At 38.8% G+C, this 19081-nt stretch overlaps 1 protein-coding gene across 2 annotated transcripts in view; it reads left to right on the top strand.

The window, feature by feature from the left end:
* POLA3 (DNA primase POLA3) overlaps positions 1-18771 on the top strand; it is a 67279-nt gene extending 48508 nt beyond the window's left edge. For both annotated transcript variants that reach the window (XM_089437708.1, XM_089437707.1), the window contains exons 15-17: positions 17046-17109; positions 17214-17293; positions 18411-18771. In XM_089437708.1, coding sequence (XP_089293834.1) covers positions 17046-17109; positions 17214-17293; positions 18411-18479 — 213 coding nt within the window. In that variant the 3' untranslated portion in view covers positions 18480-18771. The remainder of the gene's footprint in view (positions 1-17045; positions 17110-17213; positions 17294-18410) is intronic.
* Positions 18772-19081: the final 310 nt, after the last annotated feature.

The following is a 19081-nucleotide window of genomic DNA, read 5'->3' as shown; positions in this document are numbered from 1 at the left end:
GATATTGGGCTATGTTATAATCAGGCCACGAGGAAGAAAATGGGTTCCATTTTATTTGCTTGCATTTTGTTTCATAATAGCGCAGAGTAGCCGAGTGTGGATAGTGAGATCATAACAGAGGAGGTTTGTGTTCTCTAGTAGCCAATGAGCCATAGGTCTCAAGCAACTCCATAGGGAGTGCCTTCTCCTTTCTACTCCCATCATTTCCATTCCATACAAAAGAGATCAGAGCAACCTCACCTTCTAGCTGAGTTTTCTCTTGTAAGGGTTTCCCAAAGCATATCTTGGTGTTCATTGTGGTTTGTGAGTGATTATATCTACTTGTTTTCTATTTTTCTCCTATTATCTACTACATTCATAAAAGCAAAACAATTATAACAAACCTGTAATTTAAAAGGAATTAACCCTTCATAGTATAGATTTCGATTTATTTTATAGATCTATTGTGATGAACTGTCTAGTGGAATATCCATGGTAGTTTACATATCAACAATCCATTCCAAAAATGACTTTGATAACCTTGAAATTCCACATATAATTCTTAACCTTCTTTGCTTTCTGGAAACCCCTACAATATCCCTTGGGAAAGCCAATATGATGAATTTGATCTTAAATTGCTGGGATATAGTTATGAAGAACTAACCATCCTAGTAATAATGATTTGAAGGAAGAATGGGACTTCTAGATTCCCTGACCGTGCTTAATCCATCTTGTGTTGTGATCTTAAACGGTCCAATTTTTGTGAAGATAATTGACAACAATGTAATATGGCCAATGTTAAGCCCTATATACGTGCAATGCTAACTCTAGAACTCCTTATTAAGCCCTAGATATTGAGTGATTAAATTTTTATTGTTATATTGTTATGTAGGCTAGAACCTTTCATGGTTCCATTTTATTATAATTGTACCCTTTGTCTCCTATATATATACTAAGGGGACCTAGTCTTACGATCATCACATCTTGTTTTATACATTGCATTAATTGTAAAAAGAGGTTCCCCCCTCTAAGAGGACTATGATTATTGCCGCCTTATCATTTTTAAGGTGCAAGGTTCATAACATTTGGTATCAGAGCTCATGATCCTAGTTTTTTATTGCTTCAAACAGGTCATCGTGGCATTTTTTCTATAACTTTTTTCCTTTGAGAGGTTTTAGACGATGAAACTGAAGAATATTGAGGAGAAATGTCAGGTAACATCTGGTTCAAATTTCATATCTTAGTTCACTATTTTTTTTGAGATACGCTCTAAGAAATTTAGGGTTGTTCCTGAGTGCTCTTGAAATTAATTTTTAAACATGGAAGTTTGGCATTTTCGTTATAACCATTTTTCTGTGAGGTTTCCGATAGTGAAACTTGGACCATATTGAGGATAAATCTTTGTGAACATCTTGTTCAAATTTCAGATCTTGGTTCTATGTTCCACCAAGACTCCAGGACAGGAAGATGCACATGGGGGACGTGTGGGAGTACCCTCAAATTTTGGGGGGATAGGGGGACCTCATGATATATATGTTTTAATATTATATATATAATTCAAATTCGTATTCAATAATGAACGCATAAATAAGCTAAATAGTAATAAATTGATCCACACATAATTGAATTAAATAATGAAATACACTAATCCATACTCATCATTCATATTGATACATACATCATTCATCCATACACTAGGAGATACAATATTAAAATTCAATAATGAAATACATTGATCCATATTCATGATTCATCATTATGGAATCTACATTGATTTAAAATTTAAATTGATCATTCTAGAATTTAAATTGAAAGCAAGACAAACTATACTAGATACTAAAGTCTAAAGGCTGGAATAGTAAATTACTAAATTGATATAACTCAAAGTCTCAAACTCAAAAATAGTAAAGAGTGATGAGTTAAGAATTAGTCTAAGGTCATTGATATCTAGAGTCACGAATCATAAGTTAAAATTGAAAATGAAAAATGGACAATGAGCACTGAAAATAAAATAAACATCAAGGAGTCAATCTCAATGATTGGTCTTTTACATCCATTTGTTGCATGAAGTCATCATGACCATCAATTAGAATGTCACTATCTGAGTTAGAGTCACTCCCTTGGGTAACCAATGGAACTCCAATCAAACCATTAGGGAGCTCATCTGGTCCATTCTCCTCATTTATCTGTGCACCATCTTCTGGATCCACATCCCATCGTGTTTCCTGTCCCCTTCAACACTTCGGTGTCTTCCTATGTGCAAGACATAGGGAACTGTGCATTGCAACTAGCTTCTTCGTTCTCCTAGAGGCAAGTTTATTCCTCTTGATAGAGTGGATGAAGCTATATGTGGGCCAATTTCTCTTTGCTACAGAGGAACTTGCAATATGAGACAATAAGTGAATAACAAGTGGTTGGATGTCTAGAGCATCATCCATATGCATGGTCCACCTACCAATGGGGTCATCTTGGGCTAAGTCATTGCAATCTTCCCTCACATCAAGATTTTTGAAGGGATTATTGAGACTTGCAAATTGCATCCACTGTCTCCTAATTGTTCTCTCTTCTTCTGAACTATACGTCTTTGTAATGGGAGCTTGAAATTCCTTTTTGACCTCAAGGTCTTCAATGGGAAGAATTCTACCAGTCCTTGTCATATACCATTATAGGTTGAGTGCATATGCTGCCATGTGCAAAGGTGTATTCATTTGATCCCACTTACGTTGAATAATGGGTTGAATCTGGGCCATCTAAAACTCTGAGGGATCTTTCTCATGAATGGCCACCTTCACTTGACCCAACATACTATCAAAAGTCTTATAGATTTTTCTAAGGCTAGGAGAATCTATGTCACTGTAGTGAATGACCTCAATTATAGAATGTAAGAGTGACACCAAATAACCACAAAATGTCCACCAATCATTATCCAATATTTGAACCTTGATTTTCTCCTCCTCCTCTGTCTTGGATTCTGCCCACCTGCTCTAATGTGGAGTCACAACCATAGCCTGTAATGTTGATTGCACCTCCAACATCCACTCTAATAAAAGAAAATAATTAGCATATATGGTGTATGTAGGCTTGAGGAATTCCTTCCTTGCGTGAGACCTTCATGGCTAAGGAAGTGTGGTGCTTCCAAATAAACATCTGCACATTTCTTGCAGTTGTCATCAAGTTAGATACCCACTCAATTTTGCCAATGTCTTTCAGTGCATTGTTGAGTTCATGCACACAACAAGGGGTCCATAAAATATACTTGTATTTACTCTAAATCATCAATCATGCTGATGTACACTGTTGCTGTATCTATCACAACTTGTACAACATTTGTAGGTCAAACCTCCTCTATAGCATCACGAAGAAGCTCAAATTGAAAAAAATGCATCTATGCGCTTTCCAAAACAATCAATAACTCTAAGAAAGAAAGGCCCCTTTCGATAAGTAAATATGATGTTGATAAGTGGACGTTTGGTAATGTCTGTGCACCCATCCATAACAATAAAACAACCTTCCTTCACCCATGTTTACCTCATACTTTCCTTTTGCACATTATGATTGGCCACTTGTCTTTCTAAGATCACTACCCTCAACTTATGTTCTCCTGGGGGCACACATGAGGTTCTTGCTACTGCAATTGCCTTGACCATCTCCTTGTAATAAGGAGAGTGTCTAACATGGAAAGGAATGCCATTGACAAAAATAAATTTTCCATTGGTGTCATCTGTATCATCATGGTTGAACTTACCATACATCCGTGCAAGAGTTGGTCTCACCACATAAGAACGAGAACTGTTAGGCTTGGATGAAGGTACACCACTCTCAACTGGAGATGGTGGAGGCATATGGCCATGGTTTTATTTCCTTTTTATTTTCTTTTGAAGCTTGTGGCTTCTTCCACATTTTGATGAGCTTGGGCCATGACATTTTGGTTTGAGAAGGTTCCCTTTGTATTTGCTGCCATTTGCATTCTCAAGAGCTCTGATCTTTGTAACAAGGTTAATTTTGTATATACATTAAACCCTTTGCCACCTACACCCAAAAGATGCATCCTAATTAGACTATAGCTCCCAACCCAAGAATGGCCACAAACATTGCATGCTCAATGGTGTGTCCCACCTCTTTTGCTTCTTGGTTTTGGGTTGGTTGAAGGGCCAACCAATTTGGTTGCACATAGTGAAAGTGGTTTGCTTGTATTAAACATTCCTTTTGCATGTTGTGCCAATGCCTTTGATGAGGATGGACTAACAATAGCACTACCTGCACTACTACCTTTGGTTTTATTCATTGTTGATGGGATGCTCCCAATCACACTTCCAAGTTGACTTCCTGTTTGGGGCTCATATTCACTATCACTATCAGTGGCATTGTGGATGCTATTGTGATCACTCATATTCCTTGATTTTTTATCTACAGATTTTTATTTTTATTTTTAGTGTCCTGCAATAAGTGTTTTTGTTTAAATTTTAAATTTTGGTTCTACATGGTTCCGACATGACAAATGCTGAGTTTTAGGCTTTAGCTACTAGGATTGAAATTTTAAAGATGAAAGAATTAGAAAACAGTAACACTGAAACAACAAGCAATAAGATTTTAAAAAATAACTTACCTCTCAAGTCTCCACTGCCAAAATTTCAATTTGTGCTACTATGGTGGTAATTGGTAAGTGTTGAGTAGTGGTCACTGCCAATTTGTTAAGTGTTGAGTGAACATGTTCAGAGTCTTGGACTAGTGTGGTAGTGGTAATAGTCTGGACCAGTGCTGAGAGTGGTAGTGATAATAATAGGGAGGAGAGGTCGAGGGAGTGCATTGTCCAGCCGTCGACAGGGGAGGTTGAGCACGTAATTGAGATGTTGGGAGGAGAGGTAGAGGTCGAGTCGCGGGAGGAGAGGAATGAAGTGCAGTGTGCAGTGTTAAGCCCGCTAAGAGGATAGGTAGTCGTTGCATAGGTAAATTGTAATGTTGTAAGTTGATTGTGGGAGGAGTGCACAGGTAAATTGTAATTCTGATAAGTCGTGGACTGCGTGGAGGAGTAAGTTGGGAGCATTGTAAGTCATGAGGAGTAAGTCAAGACTCGAGAGCTATGCTTGTAAGTCGAGAGCATTATATTGTCGACTGGCAGGGAGGAGAGTGGCTTGAGTGGTGGAATGAGGTAAACATGTAAGTAGGTAGGTTCTATACTTGTTTTTTTTTAAGTTGTAATATTTTTTTAATTTAATTTTTGTTTTTTTATATATATACAATATTTAAAAAAGAATTAGGGTTTATTAGATAAATTTGAGGGGGATGCATCACCCCTCAGAAGGGGGATGACCTGACATTACCCTTATGAGGGGGGATGCCCAGAAGCACCCTTTTTGGTGAGATGTGTCCCCCAAATCGAGGAAAAGTTCCCCCCTACATCTTCTCGTGTCTGCCCAAAAGGGGACATGGGGAAACGTTTCCCCAGGCGTCCCCCTGTCCCAAGTGTGTGAGGTGCATGCCCCATCCTAGGGGACATATCCCCATGGAACACTGTCTTGGTTCACAATAATTTCAAATATATGCTCTAAGGAAGTTAGGGTTCCTGAATGCTTCTAAAATCAGTTTCAAACATGTCAGTTTGGCATTTTCGCAATAATTTTTTTTGAGGTTTCAGACAATGAAACTTGGACCATATTAAAGAGAAATCTTAGGGACATCTGATTCAAATTTTAGAGTTTCGGAGTTATACCTCGTGGAAGATAGGGTTTGTGAATGATCTTGAAATAAAGTTTAAACATGTTAGCTTGGTATTTTTGCTTTAACTTATTTTTTGGAGCTTTTCAGACTCTGAAATATTTAGGGATCTCAAGAGCCATAAAGAAGTACCTCAGATATAAGTTTAAGAATTATATTTGAAGAATTGGACTTGTGGCATGTTATACAAGTTTGCTCATGGGCAGAGACCAAAAATCAACAAGTTTTGGAAAGCTTACCTTAAATTTCACTTGGCACATCAAAATCTAGTCAAATATGAGGAATTGCAAAGAAGACATATCAAAGTATTACAAACCAAAGTTTCAGATTTAGAAGGGCTCAATTCTTAGTGTTATATCAAGAAAAAATTCAGCCATTCGGATACTCTCCAAATTAAGGTTTTAGTGGTATGTAACTTACAGGTGACCTAACTTTTGATTAGAAGATCCATTTTTTTGGGTGACTGGAAATTGTGATAAAGAGGAGTGCTATTATTATTTTCTCACATGGCTCCAAAGAAAGATCCAAATCTACTACACCAATTAAAGTTCTTGAAGGCTTATCTAGGACTTATGAAGAAAGTGAAGACTTAGAATTTAGGTTCTCCCAATTAGAGAAGAAAGTCAATGAAATGAATGGTTGTACGCTGAAAAATGTGGATTTATTAGGTTCTCAATAAAAGAATTACAAAACATTCTATTAAAAATCCCCCTAAAACGGGTGTAGAGATCCAAATAAATCATGAACATAAGGAGAACCATGGTGTTGAGACTCAATCTCATATGGGGAGCACAAATATTGAATCACATAACAATAATCATGAATTTTCAATCCAAGATCTACGTTATTAGGGCTTCAAGTCAACACCAAGGAACCACTACATTCTGAAGATTGATATGAGGAAGTTTGATGTTAATGATCCTGTAACATGGATATTTTAGATGGAACAATACTTTGATTTACATCAAGTTGCATCCTTACAAAAGATAAATATTGCATCCATGTTCTTAGAATGTGACCAACGTGTATGGTATCAATGGCTGTGTAAGAGGAAAAATGATTCCTGTGATATCTTGGTCCAATTTTACAAAGGAATTGATAACACATTATGGGGATATTAAGAGCAATACATTCTTTAGTCAATTGGTAAATCTTTGACAAAAAGGTCCAATTATAGAGCACATTCAACAATTCCAAAAGTTGAGTCTCAGAGTAAAGAATATTTCAGAGGATAATTTGTTAGACCTATTTATGGGAATTTTAAAGGAAAACATCCAACATGAGGTGTGTCTCTTTGAACCTAAATCTCTAGAGCATGCTTTCAGTCTAACAAGGAAAGTTGAAAGTAAAAATATGGCCACTAGAAAATTGGTCACTAATAACTATAGAGAAAATCATGCTTCCTCTCCTAAACTAACAAGGTTGACTCCTCAGTAAATGGATGAAAGAAGAGCAAAGGGACTTTCAACTTTGACAAGTATACGAAGGGGCATAAATGCAGTGAGAAGAAATTATTCTACATAGACTGTGAAGATGAAGAAGATCAAGAAGTCGAAACTTCACAAGATTTAGAGCTAGAAGAGACTACTCCAACAATATCTTGTCATACATTGGCTGGCATTAGTACTCCACAAACCCTTAAGATAGAAGGATATATCAAAAAGAAAAAGGTAACAATATTAATTGATTTAGGTAGTACACATAACTTCATCAATTACAAATTGGCAAAACTTCTTAATTGCTTTGTATATCTAGCACCAAAATTTTAAGTAATGATTGCAAATGGAGATACAATACATTTTCCAAGGAAGTGCCATAATATTAAGCTGAATATGGGAGAGTATTTGTTGGTTATTCCCACGGTTGCAATCCAAATGGGTGGTGTTGATGTTGTGTTAGGGGTCCAATGGATACAATGATTAGGAACAATGGCCCTTAATTTTCAAGATCTTTTCATAATGTTTTTCTCATAAGGAAAGGAAATTGAGCTTAGAGGGATCCGAGGGAAACCCAATAAAGTGATAAGCTCTAATAACATGACGAAATTGCTAAAAAGAGATGCCAAGGTGTATTTACACGATTGTGTTCATTAGATGTTCAAACATCTATATCTTCTGCTCTAGTGGATCTCGAAAAACACGTGAGGGTGTCAAGGTGGATACTAACAAAATCAAAGCTATGAGGGAATGGCCAGTCCGTAATACCTTGAAGAAACTTGGAGGATTCCTACAATTGACATGATATTACCACAAGGTTGTCAAGAATTATGGTCAAATAGCAACACCTCTAACAAAATTATTGAAGAAGAAAGCATTTTCTTGGACTAAAGAAGCAAACAAAGCTCTTAGAAAACTTAAAGAGGCTATGTGTACAACTGTCGTTTTGGCGATACCTGACTTCACAAAAACCTTCATTGTGGAGTGTGATGCCTTAGGCCATGGCATTGGTGCAGTTTTGATGCAAGAAGGAAGGCCCCTTGCCTTTGAAAGTAATGAACTTAAAGGAAAGAACTTACTCAAACCCATCTATGAAAAAGAAATATTGGCCATACTACATGCAGTTAAGAAATGACATCCATACCTAATAAGAAGAAACTTCAAAATAAAAACAGATCATAATAGTTTGAAGTACTTCTTGGAGCAAAGACATCTTTAGAAGAGCAACAAAAATGGATCACAAACATGTCGGGTTATGACTTTGAAATTATCTACAAAAAGGGAAAACAAATATTGTGGTAGATGCACTTTGAAGGAAAGAGGAAGACACAAATGGTTTACTATGTGCGATTCCATTCCACAATCTAACTGGGTGGAAGAAACAAGGATAGAATGGAAGCAAGATGAGAAGATACGCGAGATCTATAGAAGGATCTTGACGCAATAGAAAAAATTATGTGGAAAAATGATTTGCTATGGTATCAAGATCGCTTATATTTATGCAAGAATTCTCAACTCAAAGAGAAGGTCCTTTTGGAATTACATACTTCTCCTGTAGTAGGACATTCATGGTTCTTGAAAACATACCGTAGGATCAAGAAATATTTTTTTTGGGAAGGTCTTAAAGTAGACGTGAAAACATTTGTGGTGGAATGTGTGGTATGCCAACAGAATAAGGGAGAGACAATCAAGACCCTAAGGCTCCTTTAACCATTAGCCATACCAAGCTAGTGTTGGAAAGAAGTTCCAATGGATTTTATTACAGGTTTATCCAAATCTGAAAGAAAGAGTTCATTATTGTGGTGGTAGATCGAATGACAACATATGCCCATTTTCGCTCTCTTTCTCGTCCTTTCAAATCAAGTGCAATGGCAGAAGCATTCATGGAATCAGTCCAAAAGCTACATCGAAAAACAAAGATTATTGGAAGTGACAAAGATCCAATTTTCATTGGAAATTTTTGGACATAATTGTTTTCTTGTTTAGGTACTCAATTGGCTCACAACTCATCTTACCATCCTCAATATGAGGAACAAACCGAGAGTGAATAAATGTTTTGAAGGATATCCACATTGCTTTGCATCTGATAAACAAATACATTAGGTCAAGTGGTTGCCCTTGGCAGGCTGGTGGTACGACACATCCTTCCATACTTCATAAAAAATGTCACCATTCATGGCAATTTACGGATATCCTCCTCTATCTATCACATCACCCTTGAAAGGGACTATAAAGTCTCAAATAATAGAGGACGCATACGGCGCCAACAAGATGTTCTCTAACTATTGAAGGACAACTTGGTTATGGCACAAAATATGATGAAACAACAAGAGGATAAACATCACAATGAAATGGAAGTTGAAGTGGGGTATTGGGTATTTGTGAGACAACTAAACAAATGTCCCTCAAGCAACAAAAGAAGGACAATAAATTAGCAATGAAGTATTATGGCCCCTATAAGGTATTGTAGAGGATTGGAAATATGGCTTACAAATTGGAGTTGCCTCCATCTTCATATGTGCATCTAGTCTTCCATGTTTCTTGAGTAAAGAAGGTAATCGATGAGATGATCCTAGTCAAAACTATTATACCAGAGATTAATGAAGAAAGAAAAATAATACTAGAACCAGAAACAATCTTGGAAACAAGGGCTAAGCGACTGAAAAATCGAGCACTTACTGAGTACCTCATCAAATGGAAGAACCTACCAGTGGAAGAAGTGGCATGGAAAGATTTGTTGTTCATGCAGAAACACTTATAGAAAGTCAAGTGTTGAGGACAACACTTCTTTGAAGGGGAGGGGCATGTTTAACCCTAGAACCGCTTATATAAGCCCCATGTTAACCCTTAAAACCCTTATTAAACCCTAGATATTGAGTGATTACATTTCTATTGCTATATTGTTATGTAGGCCAGAACCTTTCACGGCCCCATTTTACTATAATTGTGCTATATGCTAAGGAGGACTAGTCTTATGTTAAAATTGGCAACTAGGGCCGAACTCCATGTGGGTCATCTTATTAATGGCAGCTGATATTTTTTTGGATCCCTCTCATCAAGAGGTGTAGGATTGATCTAAAGATCATCCGATTCCGATAAGTATTCATGGAGATATGAATTTATTTGTGTTATGGGACAATTCGTCAAGGTCGGCCAACAACCAAATAAACCCCACATGTGCTCAACGTTTTAGTATAAATAAAGGTTCCTTGAAAGTCATTTGGTCACACTCACTTGGGATCTCTTCCTCTCTACTTGTCTTTGGGTTTTAGTAGGAGGAGAGATCCTAAGGGATAACGCTGCCCTAGTGGAGAATGGTTCTATGCTATCTAGAGGGAGTGCCCTAGGCTCTACGTTGCCCTAATGAAGAAGCCCTAATCAACCTTAACGCAGTCATGGAGGAGACTACTATAGCGCAGCAAGGAGAAGTTCTAAACTGCCCTCAACGTTGGTCTAGAAGAGACCTAAGCTGCTGTCTTAAAGAAGAGACCTAGCCCTAGCTGCAGATCTAAATGGAGCCACAAACTAGCCCTAGCCGCAGTCATGATAAAAGCCCTAGTTGCAAGTGGAAAGGAGACTCAGCCGCAAATGGAGGAGAGCTCTAGCAGCAGTTAAGGTAGAGGTTTGGTTGCAGTTAAAGAAGGCCTAAATCCACAGTTAAAAGAGGCCTATAAAGAAGGCCTAAATTCGCAATTAAAGGAAGCCTATAAAGGAGGCCTAAATCCGTAGTTAGAGGAGGTCTAAGTTCGCAGTAAAGAGAGGCCAGATTCATAGCAATTGAGGAGACCTATACGCAGCTAGAAAAGGACACCTAGCCACGTAAGAAGGACCCTATGTGTGTTGTAGGTGACAGCATGGAAATTTGTGTGTGCTGTAGTTGACAACATGGAAATCTATGTGTGCTGTAGGTGTTACAGTGGGATAGCAATATAGCTGTACATGACACAATACATGGACAACAAGTACATGAAACAGTACATGGAGCAACAAGGTACAACATGTCTAGTTGGGACAACTAGTGCATGGAGCAGCAAGGTACAACATGTCTAGATGGGATAGCTAGTGCATGGAGCAGCAAAGTACATCATGTCTAGATGGGACAACTAATACATGGAGTAGCAAGGTACATCATGTCTAGATTGGACAACTAGTACATGGAGTAGCAAGGTACATCATGTCTAAATGGGACAGCTAGTACATGGTGCAGCAAAGTGCAACAATGGTACTTGGGACAACAATGAAGCTTGATGGAGCAAGCAAATGGGACAGCAGTATGGCAAACATGGAATGGCAATGTCACTAACAGTGGGACAACAGTATGGTACATGGGACAACAGTGGCAGCATAAGGTGCAACAGTATGATGTGTACATCATTGTCATGAGATCCAGCAATGTGATGCTGTGTACAACATGGTCACAAGGTCCAACAATGTGATGATGGGTGCAGCATGGTGCAACATGGTGAGGTGCAACATGATGACGAGATGCAGCACAATGATAGGTGAAGGAGTCACCTTGGAGAATCAGTTGAAGCAGCATGTCTTCAACTGATCTCATGTAGAGATGATCTATTCTCTTATCTAGAAAGTCTAGGTGTTGACTTAGGTTGTAAATGTACTCTCTGTCTCTCTCTGCTGAACTATTGAAGAACATATAAGAAGAATTGATCAAGGGTTTCCCCACATTGGGGTTTGTCCCTGGCTAGCGCCACATCTTGTGTCCTCTTGTCTTGGTTTGTCTTTTGCGATTTATGTTTATGTTCTATCTGCAGTTTACTTTAATGTTGATGTGATTGCTAATCTGGAAAAGATATTGAGCTAACTGCGAAAATTGAAATAAATTGCTCTAAGCATAGAACATACCTAAAATTAACATGGTATCGGAACTGAGGTGAAGAAAAAGTCCAAGCAAGAGCGAAAGAGCAATCACCGAAGATAGTTGGGAAAGGACAAAAGGATCAATGAATTCCTCATCCCTCTTCTAATTCACCAAGGGTGAAATCGAAGTAGAGAATATTATCAGAATGGCATAGCGGAAGTTTCTGATGGCCTACAGATCACTTCAATGGGAAGTCCGGATCTAAGGATGGAAAGAAAGGCAGATGCCTTGTTTGTAATAAGTTCGGCCATTATGCGAAGGAGTGTTCGAATGGCCAGAACAAATCACTTAAAGATGATAACAACCATTTCTAGGACATCTTCAATGATCAGAGGAATGTCATTCAATGCAGGTCATCAAGGAAATGGCCGACTCTTCAGAGAAAGCAAGGAACCCCAGGTATGAAGAATCAAATGTTGTTTTTGATAAGATAAAGAAGCATTATCTTGTATTGGCCCTCTCCTTCAGATTCTGTGGGAATCTGGCTTATTGATTATAGTGCTTCAAGGCACTTCATCGGATAGAAGGGTGCTCTCTCGAATTTGGTAAGAGATGGAAACAATCGTGGGATTATACTTGGAGCCGATGCCACCTATCCTAGAAAGGGTGTAGGAAATGTTACCCCTCAATTGAATGAGGGTAACTCGATTCATTTACAGAATCTCTTTTATGTACCTGATCGCAAGAAGAACTTGGTGTCCATTTCGGCAATGGAAGTCAAAGGTTTCAGGATGGCATTCATCGATGGAAAGGTATGTATTTGAAAATTGAATTTTCATAGATGCTTTTACTCATGGGTTCAGGGTTGGCAATTTGTATCAAGTTGCAGGATGGTCCATTGGGGACCATGTCAGCTGACATATCTCATCTATAGCACCAGAGGTCTACTTATGATGGGGCCCTACCCGATGTGAGTCAGATGGTGACAGGGATGCCTGAATTCAAAAGGAGCAAGAAGGTACATGTCTGAGATGTACCGAAGGAAAATCTTACAAGGGGACCATTCCCCTCATGTAGCAGGTCCACAGGTTCAAAACAACTTGAGGGGTTTGAGATTCATGATCGGGAATCTCATGTATGCAGGTAGAAGAAAGCCCTCTATGGCTTGAAGCAAAACACCCCAGGCGTAGTATGAGAGGATTGATAGCTTTCTGATGAAGCTGAGATTCACTAGGAGTGAAGCCGATCCAAACCATTACTTGAAGGTTGTGGATGATAGACCTCTCATACCGGCACCTTCTAAGGACGACCTATTTTTGACAGGTACAGACCCTCTCATTTGCAGAAGTAAGAGGGAGCTGGATTTCGGATGTGGAATGGTAAATTGCAAGCCCGTGACTACCTCGAGGATCTTAACTTTCAGAAGTTATATGGTAGTGATGTCGGACCAAATTTGGGAAATGCCTCTGAGTTTCATAAACTCATATGCATTGATGTTCTTGGAGAACTTCCGTCCGGATATATGTTTTGCAGTTAGCATGGTGAGCTCATATATGGTTGAGCCAGACTGGATTGGTGCCAAGAATCTTCTCAGATATCTTCGGGGCACAATCTCTCATGGATTGAGATGCACTGCCGGAAATATAAAGTTGCATGATTATTCTGATGCTGATTAGGCAGGTAGTGTGCAAGAGCACTTCTGAGTGCTGGTTCTCTTTGGAATCTGCTCGATATCTTGGATGAACAGGAAGCAGTAGTTGGTTGCTATAAGCACCACTGAGACTGAATACATAGCTACGAGTATGATCTCATATGAAGTTGCCTGGTTGTGGAAGCTCTTCAGTGAGCTGTTTGTACACATGATGGATACCACCGTGATCTTCTGTGTCAATAGGGGGGGAATTCGATTGTTGAGGAATCTCGTATTCTATGATTGCTTAAGCAGATAGACATCAGATAATACCTTATCAGGGATATGGTACGTCGATGAGCGAGGAGGCTCCATCGCATTGAGACTGATGTACAGGTCGCAGCCATTCTATCAAAGCCCCAGGGAAAGGTCAAATTTGTGACTTTCCCGAACGACTTGGAGTCGTTGAGTGACCCTCTTATGGGGGTCCTGCATGTTGCATGCATTGAGCTCTGGGAGCTCTGGGGGGCTTGGGGTACTACTGGAGCAACACGCGACTATAGGGCGACTCACCCTCCCCTAATGGTGTGCTGTGTATAGGGTGAATTGCTCATCCTTCCCTTGTGATACCCCGAGGCGACTTAGGGACAAGATGATTAGTTCTCCTATTGAGGCATCCTACCCATGCAGTCTGGGAATCATGGGAAGTACCTCTCATCCAATCAATGAGCAGGGAAATGGGGTTAGGTACCATAGTAGTACTATCGATGGACGCATCGTTGTATCTACTGTACTCCCTATGCTAGGATGACCTCCATTGATTTGGGATCAATGAAACTGATCTGGGATCAATATGAGTGGTTTGAGACACTCTCTTGTGATATTGATCTGGGATCAATAAAACTGACTTCGGGTCAGTAGAGAGTGGTATGAGACATTCTTGATCAATTCTTCTTCTTAATGGTTCTGCAGAGCAGTGCAGGGCACTGATGGCCAAGATAGTACAGTCGGACAGGATCAACAGATGGAGTTCTCCCTAGTTGAGAGGGAGTGTTAAAATTGGCAACTAGAGCCAAACTCCATGTGGGTCATCTTATTAATGGCAATGGATATTTTTCTTGGATTCCTCTCATCGAGAGGTGTAGGATTGATCTAAAGATCATCCGATTCCAATAAATATTCATGGAGATATGAATTTATTTGTGTTATGGGACAATTCGTCAAGGTTGGCCAGCAACCAAATAAACCACACATGTGCTCAACGTTTTAGTATAAATAGAGGTGCCTTGAAAGTCATTTGGACACACTCACTTGGGATCTTCTCCTCTGTACTTGTCTTTGGGTTTTAGTAGGAGGAGAGATCTTAAGGGATAACGCTGCCCTAATGGAGAAAGGTTCTACGCTATCTAGAGGGAGTGCCTTAGGCTCTACGCTGCCCTAATGAAGAAGCCCTAATCAGCCTTAACGCAGTCATGGAGGAGACTACTATAGTGCAGCAAGGAGAAGTTCTAAACTACCCTCAACGCTGGTCTAGAAGAGACCTAAGCTGCTGTCCTAAAGAAGAGACCTAGCCCTAGCCGCAGATCTAAATGGAGCCACAAACTAGCCCTAGCCGCAGATCTAAATGGAGCCACAAACTAGCCCTAGCCGCAGTCATGATAAAAGCCCTAGCTGCAGGTGGAAAGGAGACTCAGCCGCAGATGGAGGAGAGCTCTAGCAGCAGTTAAGGTAGAGGTTTGGCCGCAGTTAAAGAAGGCCTAAATCCGCAGTTAAAAGAGGCCTATAAAGAAGGCCTAAATCCGCAGTTAAAGGAGGCCTATAAAGGAGGCCTAAATCTGCAGTTAGAGGAGGCCTAAGTCCGCAGTAAAGAGAGGCCAGATTCATAGCAATTGAGGAGACCTATACACAGCTAGAAAAGGAGACCTAGCCATGTAAGAAGGACCCTATGTGTGCTGTAGGTGTTACAGTGGGACAGCAGTATAGCTGTACATGATGCAATACATGGACAGCAAGTACATGAAACAGTACATGGAGCAGCAAGGTACAGCATGTCTAGTTGGGACAGCTAGTGCATGGAGCAGCAAGGTACAACATGTCTAGATGGGACAGCTAGTGCATGGAGCAGCAAGGTACAGCATGTCTAGATGGGATAGCTAGTACATGGAGCAGCAAGGTACAGCATGTCTAGATGGGACAACTAGTACATGGAGCAGCAAGGTACAACATGTCTAAATGGGACAGCTAGTACATGGTGCAGCAAAGTGCAGCAATGGTACTTGGGACAACAATGAAGCTTGATGGAGCAAGCAAATGGGACAGCAGTATGGCAAACATGGAATGGCAATGTCACTAACAGTGGGACAGCAGTATGGTACATGGGACAGCAGTGGCAGCATAAGGTGCAGCAGTATGATGTGTACAGCATGGTCATGAGGTCCAGCAATGTGATGATGTGTACAGCATGGTCATGAGGTCCAGCAATGTGATGATGGGTGCAGCACAGTGAGGTGCAACATGATGATGAGATGCAGCACAATGATAGGTGAAGGAGTCACCTTGGAGAATCAGTTGAAGCAGCATGTCTTCAACTGATCTCATGTAGAGATGATCTATTCTCTTATCTAGAAAGTCTAAGTGTTGACTTCGGTTGTAAATGTACTCTCTCTCTCTCTGCTGAACTATTGAAGAACATATAAGAAGAATTGATCAAGGGTTTCCCCACATTGGGGTTTGTCCCTGGCTAGCTCCACATCTTGTGTCCTCCTGTCTTGGCTTGTCTTCTGCGATTTATGTTTATGTTCCATCCGCAGTTTACTTTAATGCTGATGTGATTGCTAATCTGGAAAAGATATTGAGCTAACTGTGAAAATTGAAATAAATTGCTCTAAGCATGGAACATACTTAAAATTAACATCTTAGGATCATCAAATCTTGTCTTGTGTATTGTATTCATTGTAAAATGAGGTTTCATCCTCAAAGAGGACTGTAATTATTGGTTTCTTATCATTTTTAAAGGGCAAGGTTCATAATAACCAAGCCTTTGGATAGAGCTCATTGGTTCTGTAATCCACAAATGACTTCCCATAGGAACATTGCTAATGTTTTGACTACTGATAATATATCAATTGTGGGAATCATGGTAAAGGATTACAGTTATCAGATTGCTTGAAGTTATCCTCTACAGTGCCTCAATTATCAATCTATATGATTCAAGCTATTATGGATATTTTTAATGTAGTTTTGGTTTCTCTTGTGGCAAGCCAGCTCCTCAAATTATCCCTTCATTATGGACCTACTAATTCATTTTTAGTTCTATCAAGATTATGCTTTTTTGTTGTTGCATTATTTAGTTTGTGTTCAGACATCAAAGGTATCACTTTCTGGAATTTGTAGTGTTGGTGGATGAAGAAATTGATGATATTGTCTTACATTGTGCATGCTCTAATTTTATCAATACATTTTGCAGTTGCTTCAAGAACTGAACAGAGGGAAAAGTCTTGATTTTGGCAGTAGTGATTTGGATGTCAAAGGTATCATAGTACTTGTGATTTGTGTCTTAGTGTTTCAACATTTGGTCAATATTGTTGAAATATTGAGAAAACGAAATTGAATGCCTCAAATTGTTCTATTGCAGAGTGGGAGAAAACTTCACTGGCCAAGTCAGTTCATCTTTTCAGATCAGCATTCCTGCAACCACTTCTCAAATCTTGCAAGGTAAGTAGGTTTTCTATTTTGAGAGAACTGAATCAGGTGTCATTCTACCATGCATTCTGAATAAAGAAATAACAACTAGGATGATTTCACCCTTATTCCATGTTTGAGAGTGTTATATGGTTGCTTATATTATATCTCACAAATATAATATATTTATTATTTAACTGTGCTCATGATGCTTGTATTACCTATCAGTCTTTCCTTGATCCAGCATATGATAAAATGCACCACAAGATGGGGCTTTGCTTCGAGTCCCATTGATCTATTTTGGTCATTTGTGAACACTAATATCCAGCATATGGACTTTGCTTTTGAGTCCTATTAACCTATATTGGTCATTCATGGATATTTATATCCTTTCTTTCTATACTAAAAGGGAAGTTTGTATTATGTCCACATTTCACCTGAGGGATTACTCGTCCAGATTTTATTTCGACACTTTTTATGGATAATTTTTCTTTTTCTTTTTTTAAAGCTTATGCTTCAAGGATTAACCATCCATATTTATTCATCTCGAATCTTTCCTTTTGCTTGTCTAAAGGTTTTGTGTTTCAAAGTTTCTCTTTGATGCTTTCCTATTGTCTATCTTTCTCTTGTACAGACTTAAAAATATATGCTACATATCTGTTGAATTCATCTCTTTTTAAGAATGGTAATTTCAATGGGCATCTTTGAGGAATCATGAGATTTATTGATGTTTTCTATTTACTTCATAGCATATGTGCTTATTGAAAAAAGTGCCAAATTTGTTGCTTAGGTGGTGCATCATTTCCATGTTAAGGGTATTGTGTTAAGCAGAAACTAAAGTTTGTAGAAGATACTATTTTTGTTTCCCACCAGTTTCAGTTAGCCTCTAGGCTTTCTGGGCCATTGCCTTTCAAGGCAATGCACTTGGTGGTTTCCTTTATCCTATTACAGGAAAATCCTTGTTAATCTTGAGTTGCATGTTCTTCAATGCTTCGAATTCTTTTTCTCTCTCTGAGGCATAACAGCATTTATTGCAATTTGCATGTTCTTGGGCTTTTCCTATTCGGGTTTGCAACTTTATGCAATGTATAGGTTTGCCATGATAGTTGTAATAACTGATTTACTCAGTTTATTCATGTTTATATGACAGACCGAGCTGGAAGATGCATACAATGCAAAGTTGCAAGAATCTGGAGTCAGGCATTCTTTAAACTGGTAAATCAACACACAAACATAGTGAAATTCTTTGGTTCACAATTGGTAAAAATGGAAGGATAAACTGCTATAACATCATTAAGGCTACGTGTTCAGGCCAGTGCTGAAGGGAGCACTGCATGTATGTGTTTGTATCATGCTGGCAGTCATAGAGGTATATCAAAGATAATTAGTAATGCTTGAAGAGAATGTTACGACATTAAACTAGTCTGAGTAATGCATAGTTTATTGTCCCACTTCTTGTATTCTTGCTAAAGATGACCATTATTGTTGGCACAGAAGAATTCTTTTGGTCATGTTCTGCTCTTGCAGATAGCAAGCTTGTTTTGTAGGTTTTATTTCAAAGCAACAGTTATAAGTTTCTCAATGTTAGGTTTAGCAAGTCCAATTAAGCTTTGATAATTCCTGGAATTATGGATCATTATCAATAGGTTGCCAGTACGTGAGCAGATTCACGTGTAGTAAATTCTCATTCTAAGTTTTGAGGATTTGTGAAATTTGGTTTTTCTAAAATCTATAAGCATCAAAACATAAACAAATTAACATAGTATACATATTACAAGTGATAAAACCAGAATTTGCTAATATTGGTTTAATGGATTGATC

The sequence above is a fragment of the Pinus tabuliformis genome, chromosome 5_2 (genome assembly GCF_031772625.1).
Source record: "Pinus tabuliformis cultivar Carrire ecotype Pingquan chromosome 5_2, CPIR1, whole genome shotgun sequence".
In the NCBI taxonomy this organism is placed as follows: domain Eukaryota; kingdom Viridiplantae; phylum Streptophyta; class Pinopsida; order Pinales; family Pinaceae; genus Pinus; species Pinus tabuliformis.
Note: the sequence above shows the minus strand (reverse complement) of the source record. Positions and strands in the feature narration are given on the sequence as shown.